General features: G+C 40.8%; 1 protein-coding gene across 2 annotated transcripts in view; it reads left to right on the top strand.

The window, feature by feature from the left end:
• The window catches only part of SLCO4A1 (solute carrier organic anion transporter family member 4A1), an 83208-nt gene that overhangs the window by 40671 nt on the left and 31868 nt on the right, over positions 1-10669 (top strand). For both annotated transcript variants that reach the window (XM_042461253.1, XM_042461254.1), the window contains exon 3: positions 6143-6233. In XM_042461253.1, the coding sequence (XP_042317187.1) occupies positions 6143-6233 (91 nt within the window). The remainder of the gene's footprint in view (positions 1-6142; positions 6234-10669) is intronic.

Below are 10669 nucleotides of genomic sequence, written 5' to 3'. Positions count from 1 at the left end.
CTTCCTAATGGCGTGACCCTTTATTATAGTTCTTCATGTTGTGGTGTCCCCCAGTCATAAAATTATTTTCAATGCTATATGCAAATATGTGTTTTCTGATGGTCTTAGGTGATCCCTATGAAAGGGTCATTCGACCCCCAAAGGGGTCCCGACCCACTGTCATAGACCATCCTAATATACATGTATGTGTGCTATTCAATATGTTCCCATGACCCCTAAAGGGCACATGGGATTAATTCTGTACTGTTTATGCTGCCCCCAAACTGTTTTAAGCCCCTGAATATGAGATCTTTTTCCAAAACCTGAAAGAGCACCCAGGTATTAAACAGCCCAGAGGCCCAAAATATATGAGAGGTCATTGGGGCATTTTGTATTTTTTAAAAAAAATTCAAAATATAGAGCTGATTTCTACAAAACTGTTGCAGGCTTTGCATACCCATGTTTCAGAAAATGCCTCTTTAACTGCTCTGGAGCATCCTGTCCAGGAAAGTTAAACTGGCCTAGCATCCTTCCCCCAAATGGGAGAAACCTTTTCATACAGATGGACTTGACAGCCAACAAGATATTGATAAATAGGCTTTCTTCCAGGTGGCTGTTGCAATCTCTTCAATCTGATATTTTTTTTAAAAAAATGTGCATTAATATTTGAAGCCAAAACCGATTTGCTACAGGAAAACCATTAAACGAGTGAGCTTAACATAGGAATTGATTTACCATTCAATGAGTGAATGGTAAACCAATTAAATTAATCTACTCTTGTTTGGACTAGCAATTGGATTTAAACCACTGTGTTTTGATTGTATTTTCAATTCAGCTTTTTTTTTTTTTTTTGGTGAACCACTTTGAGTCCCATTTGGGGCACAAGCTTGGACTATAAATCTAATAAATAAATAATTCATAACAATATTCTGCATTACTTGTACCATATGTTAGGACTCAGTAGAACCTCAAAGTTCTTAGGTTTGTTCACTGGAATTTCCGCTGAAGGTTATATAAACAGAGGCTTAATGTACAAACAGTCCACATAATTTCAAAAATTAAATTGGATTAAAAAGTAGAATTTATAATTTAGATCAAAGAAAACAAGGAATAAAGATCAACAGTAGCATGATAAATGTCATTCCATTACTCAGTGAAATTATCCTATTGATGTCAATAATGAACTCTTGAGGGAATACTCCTTATTTTAGCACAGTTGCAGTAGTCCATCTTATAGAGTTCCAAATGGACCAAGACATTTTGGAAAAGTTACTTGTTTGAACCACAGCTCAATGCCAGCTGGGTATTCTGGAAGTTATGGTCCAAAAACTAACCTTTGCAAGCTTTGATCATCAAAGTATTTTGGTGATCATTTCTTTTCTTCCATCACTACATGGACTTCTCTGTTGCATTTATAAGGTGCAAAGCTCTTCAGGCTCTTCCTTGCATTTATCCTCAGAACATTCCTATGAGGTAGGATCCTTCTAATGTTTACTGTATGTGCTCTTGTAAAATCAAATTGTGTGTAATGTGTGGGTTGAATGGATATACAGAACTCATTCATGACCCAGTCAAGTCAGATACTATGCCATCTTGATCATATAATACAGCTGCCTGCATTTTTGGATAGAGAACCAATGTCGTGTACTAGTTTCAGCATTGAGTTACAACTGGAGTACAGAATTCAAATCCCAGATTGGGCATGGAAATTTACTGAGTAACCCTGGGCAAGTCACACTCTCTCAGCCTCAGAAGAAGGCAGTGGTAAATCCCCTCTGAACAAATCTTGCCAAGAAAACCCTGTGTTTAGGTTCGCCTTAGTCACCCTAAGTTGGAAATGACTTGAAGAAACACAATAACATTTTTAGGTGTTCCTTGGGATTGATACTGTGGGAAATGTCATGATGAGATTTCACACTTCAGAATGTACCACTACATCTCTCCTGGGAAAAGCTTCCCAATTCACTTTGAAATGGGAGAAATCTCAATAGATTCCTCCTCACCTTCTTCTCCTACTCCACCTAGAATCAATTTTTGAATCATGAAACAACACAGAGGTTAAATCCAGTGGACTCAATGGATTAGCACCAACAGTAGCACTCAGGCCTGTGTTAAGGATCACAACATCAAGACCACCCTAGCCATTATGGTCAGTGGTCATGCAGTCTGATGGGCTGTGGGAATTGTGGTCCAAAACTAGTACTTTTTCCATGCTCTGACTGTGGGGAGGGAGTTAGCAGGCAATGGCCAGGTCGGATCCTTGCAAGGTGGATGGGTTGTCCATGTAAAAGCAACATGGAATCAATTGGCTTGATGACAAGGGGAGAATTACCTGCTTTTGTGACTATCTCTCTGTTAGGATTCAAAACAGCAAAAAGTCCCCCCAAAAATTACCAACAAGATTTAAATGCAGGTTATTTGTGTAGAGGTCCTGCAGTGCTCTAAACTGCCTGGGACATTCTTGCAGAGATTTACTGAAAGAGGATAGCACATGCCAGATAATTCTTACTCTGCTGGTTGATGTGAGTGCTCTGCAAGATGTAAAATAACCTGTGTTCCCTCTGTCTCCACAGGGAAATGAACACCTGAACCTTACAGTCTTGCCACACACAGCTCTTTAGTTTTCTCAATTAATTACACTTTGCACAAAAGGGAACATTAGTCACAGATGTAGCTATTAGGCAGCTTGAGTGCTGAAAAGGTGCATCACACACACAGGGTTGTTAATACCTTCCCCCTCTAATACTAACATCTGCCTCCACTTTCATTCAGCCAGCACAGGTTCCACCTCCATTTTCTGTGTTTAGAAGGAACCCTGTGTTGTATTTAGGCACAGTGTGTGCTTTGTCTACTTAGGAACAACCTAGCCTTGATCACTACCCTCTCCCTTGGACTAGATGAAGCCCTGCTATAGGCCTGTATTGTAAACCCTGTCCAGAAACTCGTAAAACCATTAATTTAATAATAAACATTTCTGGGAATGGAAAGAACCCCTTGAATTTGCCTTATCAAAAAAACAGCAAGTTGAGCAAGTACACCTGATCACAACTTTGGCCCTTATAGTGAGGTGCATGGTTTTTCTATTTAAATTATACAGTGGAACCCTTGGTATCTGCTGGGGTTTGGTTTCAGGATCCACCCATCCCCATGAATACCAAAAATCCCTGGATGCTTGCGTCCCATTAAATACAATGCTGTTGTAAAATGGTGTCCCTTATATAAAATGTCAAAATTAAGGTTTGCTGTATGATAATTTTTTTTTAATATTCTCAAGCCATGGAGGATTGAATCTCTGGATGCAAAATCTGTGAATACAAAGGGCTGAATGCAGCATTTCCCCCCCCAAAATTTGTATCTATCCATTTAAACTGACATGTTATTAAATGCAAATTAGTGTCATTTTCTCTCCTCTGCTTTTGGTGACTTGTGAGTGGGCATGCTAATATCTATGTGGCCTCCTCAGGAGAAACACTAAGGAACAAAACAAATTCCAAATCCACAGATAAATCCTTTTACTACAGGGATGGGAATTGTTTAGTCTTCCCAATGCTGCTGGACTCCAACTCCCAGCATTCCTTACCATTAACTATGGTGGCTAAGGCTGCTAGGACTTGCAGTCGAACAACATCTGGAAGGCTGTGCTTTTCCCAGCTCTGCTTTATTAAAAGCAACTATGGCTGTTCAATAGCGTGTCCTGCAGAATTCTTCATCAGTCTAGGTGATTTTTAAAAAGTGGGGGAAGGAGCATGAAAGTCCAAAACTTAGGTTTTATGTTTAAGCCATGAGATCCATAACTAACTAGATTCCAGAATGGATAATGCAAGCTTGATGAGTCACTGGGATGTTTATAAGTATTATATGACGTCTAGCAATGCCTGAGATATGTCATTGCTTAACTTGGAAGGGTTTAATACTTACAAAATTATTGGGAAAATCCAGGCAAAGCTTACACTGGCACAACACAAACAACTGAAACGGTTAGTTTATCTTGGTTTAGACCTACTTCACATCTTCAGTTCTTGACATGATAATGGTGTGGTTAATGCTGCCATCAAATCTTGTACAGAAATAAAGCTGAGTTCCAATTAGAGTAGTTAATGAAGTACTTGAGTTTACCTATGCGTTGACTCATCTTTCCGTTAAGGAAAAAGCAACATGGGCTATACAATGAAAGAAATCAAACATATATGTGAGAGTCAGGATGACTCAGCAAAAGCAATTAGGAGCCACACAGGTGTAAAAGGTAATGTAGTTAGCAAGTCCTAAATGCCAAGGACAGAAATGCAAAGTGGATAATTGAACACACCTGAGAATTGTTAAAGTGGTCAAGGCTGAGATGATGAAATCATTAATTATGGGATGAACCAAGAGAGCCAATGAAAATGATTGTACACGCCCACTGGGTGGAAACAGACAAGAGTGGGTGGTATCTTGCAATGACTATAATAATGGCTATGAATCCCAATGTATTTTGTGGGTAGTTGAGGAGTAGTATTGGATAGTTTTGGAGCTGTATATAGTAGAATAAAGTAGACCTTTTATATAAGACTACTGAGTTGTCTGGTGTCTTGGGTCAAGCTACAAGAGCCAGCTGAATCCTGAAGAAGGGTGAAGACTTCTGTGGAAGCAAGAGTGAGAAGGCTTGGAGAGTTTGTCAGGGTCTTCAGCCTATTCTCTGTAACTCTGCTGCTTTTGAACAAAGCTTTAAGCACTGGCCAAAACTGGTCAGCGCCGGTGCGTAACAAGGTGGTGAGTTTGAGCCAGAGGTGAAGAGCTACAACTCCCATCATCCCTGACACTTTCAACAATTGACTGAGAAACAGGATTCTAGACCTTGTACATTCTGACAATTCTGGCCTTGTCTCTAGAGAAGGGAAGGACTGTGCACCCTGTTTATCCTTCCTTCCTGGAGACCATACCAGCTACATATGCACAATCAGAATTCCTTCTTCTCTCTGCCTTCTCCTTGCCAGTCTTGGGACTTGAATGCTGCCAGAGTAGAGAAAGGACACAGAACTGCATTATGTTCTACCTGCTTATTGTTGGATCCCAGCCAATGTGTCCTGCCCAATCCTGAATACCCCAGGGGGGACTGAAGCACCTCTTCTAACACATGCTGGGTGCATCTAAACTGTAGACATAATGCAGTTGGACACCACTTTAACTGCCATGGCACCATCCTAAGGAATCCTGGGATTTGTAGTTTTGTGCAGAACCAGTACACTTTGGCAGAGAAGGCTGAAGGCCTTGTAAAACTACAAAACAAAGGATTCCACAGGATAGAGCTAGAGCACTTAAAGTGTTGTCAAACTGCATTATTTCTACAGTGTAGATGTACCCATTGTAGCTGATCAAGCAACACACAAGTCACAGTTGTGGACTTAGCAAATGCCTCAAGCAAGAAAAATGATGTCCTGTTGCCCTGTTTTGCTGTGCACCTTCAAATCATTTCCAACTTTTGGAGACGTTAAAGCGAAACTATCATGGGTCCTCTTAGTGAGGCTTGTTCAGAGGGGGGTTGCCTTTACTTGAGGCTGAGCAAGTGGCTTTCCACAGCTGAACAGGGATTTAATAGTCCAGACTACTACACCATGCTGGCTCTCTGTTGGCCTATAATATCCTCTTATATCAGACAATGGGGGACACCAGCTAACTGGGAGACAGATGCCCACTGTCTTTGGCTTGGCCAGCAGTTCTTCCTGAATCAAGCTTTGAAGTGCTACTGCTACAGCTATTACAAGATGATGATTATGATGATTACAATAGGATGGTGCTGCTTCCCTTCATGATTGAGTACTGTCAGTCATTTTAGCCAAGCTAAGATGCATGGTGACATAATTATATCATTATTAGAATCCATAGATTACTCAGGGACAATCTAGGCCGTGAGGCTGAAGAAAGTCACAAAGGGCAAAAATTCACATGGCTTGGACTTATGCTGAAGAATCACATAAAAATAACTTTCCCTTTGCTCTACAAACTCAGGTGTATGAATATCTGCTGTTTGCAGAATGCAACAGATCAGAACATGGAAACACTGAGAGCATAACAGCTATGACTAATTTATTCCGTATATATCTGAAAGCACAGTTTAAGTATACAGACTTTGCATTTTGCACTTTGCATTTTTCCAAACATCAATCTTGATGTCTTTCATTTTCAGCCATTTTCTACACTGCTGCCATATTGGGTCCTGCAGCTGGTTATCTGGTTGGAGGAGTCTTTCTAAATATTTACACTGAAATTGGGAGACAGTAAGTTAACCACTTTTTATTTTCCCTTCTTACAGCAATTTTGTGTAAACACATCTTTCTTTCTTTCTTTTTTTTCTTTCTAGCATCAATGTACTTATATCATGCTACAGTTGTCTATTATTGTACTTCATGTGTGAAAAAGTTACAGGCGATATATTTTATATTTTCTTTTCTTTTTTGTACCTTTCCTACTTCAGCCATGCCTACTTTGCATTTGGCTTTGCTCGCATCTGGAATGCAAACCCTAAGATAATTCCCAAACTGCCCTCAGGCTCCCCCCAAATTATTTATGAATTTATTTATTTAATTTCTATCCAACCTTTCTGCCAAGATGGGATTCAAGGTGGCTTACAATAATTTAGAAAGGATCAAGCTAAAACTTTAATATGTAAGTGTTAAAACAAAAAATTAAGCAACAGTTTTATTTTTAAAAGAATAATTTAAAATAGTTACAACATTTTTCAAACATAATTTCAATAAAATATATATTTTTAAATCCATATCTTTACCATGATGGTGAAGTCTATGATCAGAGGCTCCTTGTGTTTGCCCAATGGTGGCTGATGACCTCCGTATCACTGAGGCAAGGCATCTGCTCTGTGTTTTAGTCCAAATTTTAAAAGTGCTGTCCATTGTGTTGAACCTATTTGAGACATAGGATTCTGAACCTTGAATAGTTCCTTTGAAGTCTGGATTAAAATCCAGACTGGATTTGCTCCCCCACTGACATGGGCACCACCAGCCATGACTACTGGCTGTAGTTCCATCTCTTGTCCAAGGACGTATCAGCCTCAGAAATTAAGCAGTTTGACACTACTTTAACTATCATGACTCTGTCCTATAGAACCCTGGGATTTGTAGTTTGGTGAGGTTCCAGAGCTCTCGGAAAGACCAGGCTGAATATCTCACCAAAGTACAAACTGACAACTCTACAGGATGGAAATATAACACTTAAAGTGGTGTTAAACTGCTTTATTTCTGCAATGTGGAAGGCCAGTAGGTGATAATTGTAGATTGGCCAATTCAAGGCCCCTGCTGTTCCTTCTTTTAGCTTTAAACATCAGTGTAAAGGCTTTCAAAGATAGGACACTTTTAAATAGACCCCTGGCAGCCCTTCCAACAGAGGCATACCTTCTGTAAAGTAGGACACAGGGCCAACCATTATGTAGCCGGTGCAGTTGCTGTGGATTCCTAAATATTAACAGTGGAATCACAACACTCTGGATAGCAAAAGGAGTCCACAGCTCTGAAGGAGAGCCCATGATTTTAGTGCAAAAGGTTGCATGTGAAGTCCTTGGTATTCCCTTCTGGCATGGATGTAAAAAAAAAATCTGCTTTAACCCCTGGAGAATTATGGCCAGTCAAAGTAGATACAGTGGTACCCCGGGATACGAATGCGCCGCCTTACGAAATTTCCGGGTCACGAAAAAAATCCATTTAAAAAAACTGTTCCGGGTTACGAAGGTTTTTTCGGGTTACGAAAAATTTTTTGGTGCTTTTCGGCGCTATTTCACACGAAATCGCGGCTTTTCCCCATTAGCGCCTATGGGTTTTTCGGCTTGCGAAATATTTCGGGTTACGAAAGCGGCAGCGGAACGAATTAATTTCGTAACCCGGGGTACCACTGTATAGTGGGATAATGGTTTTACGTAGCACACAAGCATAAATGAGTAAATTCAATTACTTAGCCCCAGCTAAAACACATCCACTGAATCAACTGCCAAATAGCAAATTCGGCAGTTCTGTAAATCTCATTGATCCATTAGGTTTACACTAGTTGGAACTAAGAGTTGAAGTTAAGTCCATGTGGCTCTCCAGAAGTTGCTGGACTGCTTATTCCATTGGCCCTAGCCAGCATAACCAATTGTGAGTGGTCATAAGAGTCAGAATTGAGTTATAGTGGCAGTGTCATAAGTTCCCTATCTTTGATCTAGTATGTTCAAACAGCAGGTTCACTTTCTATCCAGAACTTTAATGACGAATAGGGATATTTTAAAGGTTCAACCAAGAGGAACAGACATAATTAGGAAAAACAACAATTGTGACTCTGCAGATTTCACACTACATCCTATTTTTTAAAGGATCTTTTACATGTCTGGCCCACCTGCTGCATACTGAATGGTTATTGTAGTCAGCAAATGCAGTATATTATGTATTTGTGTTTATGTATATGCATACCAAAGGTACAGAACCTTTGGCTGAAAAGAATGAAAGACTGACCTGTGTGTATAACATTGCCAAAGTTTACAGAAGGTATTTTTTCTTTTAAAACAATAGTCACAAAGAGTCCCTTTTTTGTACTTTAATCTTGAACAAAATCTTTAATCTTAAATTAATTTAAAGAACTAAGCTTGCAATTTAACTTTGAATCCCAGAATGGGCCTTAGAGCTTTGAGGTTAGCCCCCTCTAGTCTCTGCCCTTCCTTGTCCTCCTCCCCAGAACTGAAATGAAAAATGTTAATCCTACCATAGGGTTGATGCAGAATTCCATCAGAAGTGCTTTTCATGCTCAGCTTTGTGAGCAAAGTGGTATTATGAAGTTTAGGAAGACTTGCTGGAGTCCAGGGCTCTTCCATACCACTTTGCTACCTTTGATGGATCCAGCAGATACACGCAAGTCAAGATGACACTAACCAAAGCCATAGGGCTTGGTGAATTCCATACCAGTGGAGTAGTTAATCTGCCTTGGATTTAAGCCTAGATCAGTGGTTCCCAAACTTTGGTCATTCAGATGTTTTGGATTTCATCTCCCAGAATTCCTGATTGTTGGCCAAACTGGTTGGGACTTCTGGAAATTGAAGTCCAAAACATTTGGAGAACGAAACTTTAGGAACTTCTGGCCTTCTTTGTAAGGGTGGCATACAAGCCACTGAGCCCATTTAGCACTGGGTTCAACAGCCTTCAACAGTTCCCCTAAAGTTTGGATTAAAATCTAGGGTGGATTCAGTGCCCCACTGTTATGGAAGCAACCAGCTCCTGTTGACCCAAACTGAAAGAAAATAGTTTAGCACATGCAACAGAAAAGCTTGTACAGTCGACCCTTGTTTTACGTGGGGGGTCCATTCCGGACCTCACCACACCTGTGTAAAGCAAATTTTGTGCATGGTCAAGCCCCATTTAGGTGAATGGAGCTTGCTCTCATGGGCGGCACAGGACGCATGCCACAGGCACGTGTGCCATTCATCTAAATGGGGCTTTCCATCTGCTTAACCTCAAGTCTGTGTATAGGGCAGTCTGGCTGTAATATCAGTTGATATGGGCTATATATTAGAGGAATGCAATAGCAAACCACCTGAGTATTCATTGTCTAGGACAATCGTATGAAATTTGTGGGGTTGCCATAAGTCAACAGACAACATGAAAGCACACACAAGTAAACAACAACAACAAAAATCCTTCTTTCCATCCCAAGCAGTAAAAATGCAACTAAGTATTAACTAAGGCCCTATACAGACTGCCTGTGGGCGGAGTTGGGGCGCAGCATCTTGACAACGCACATCCTGACTCTACCCCCAGGGTGCCATGATGCTGTGCACCACCCCAGATGGTGCGCGGCATCATGGCGTGCCTCCGGCACTGCTTCCATATGACAGAGCACTGAAGGGGCACCATACAGCTGTGCAGCTGCAGCTGTGGCACCCTTTGGAGGGCACAAAAAGAAGCCACTTTTTGCAGCCTCCAAAGGCCGGATCTGGGCTGCGGTGTTGCCATGGTCCTGATCCAGCTAAAGAAGGGGCATGTAGGGGAATTCAAGTTTCCTAAGGCTTCAGCCCTTGGTAAGGAAACAAAAATATCAAAACTATCAAAGCCAAGCCTGTTAGGGTCTAGCTTGTAAATCAGCAGAGCAGCAGAAACGGTCTTTTGTCTTAAGATGCTTCTATAAGAACTGAGGCTGACACAAATAGCTTGTAGTTTAAAAAACAAAACTTTACTAATGGCTTAAATCTACATATACATGGAAGCTACATCCTAACCTATCTGGTGAATAGTTCAGTTAAAAGAAGAAGTTTGTATCTCACCATCTTTCTGAGGAAACTTGAGTGAGCATGGTGATGGAGAGACTGAAGGGAAAGCAGGAGAGATCTATTGTGTGAGAGAACTTCCTAAGGAAGTCACTTAGATCACATGATCTGTTTACCAACTTACAAAGGTATTTATTGCCCCTGTAATTTAGCAGGACCAAATGGCATGTAAACAGAGGTGGAAGACAGTAGAGATGCATGCAGAAAAATCCTATCTATCTGAGGAAGGGGAAAGAGAATGCAATGATTTTCCAACAGGGCAGCTGTGTGCTGCCCCTTAAGGGCTGTACAGCTCCTAAGTTAACTAAAACTTTGCTGTCCTTCTGTGATACCCAAAATGTTTGACTTTGCTCCACTGGATCCAATGGCTATGAAACAGGTATGACTCCTCAGTATGACTGAGGGAAGTGTGAA

The sequence above is a fragment of the Sceloporus undulatus genome, chromosome 4, assembly GCF_019175285.1.
Source record: "Sceloporus undulatus isolate JIND9_A2432 ecotype Alabama chromosome 4, SceUnd_v1.1, whole genome shotgun sequence".
In the NCBI taxonomy this organism is placed as follows: Eukaryota; Metazoa; Chordata; class Lepidosauria; order Squamata; family Phrynosomatidae; genus Sceloporus; species Sceloporus undulatus.
This window is presented reverse-complemented; position numbering and strand designations above follow the sequence as displayed.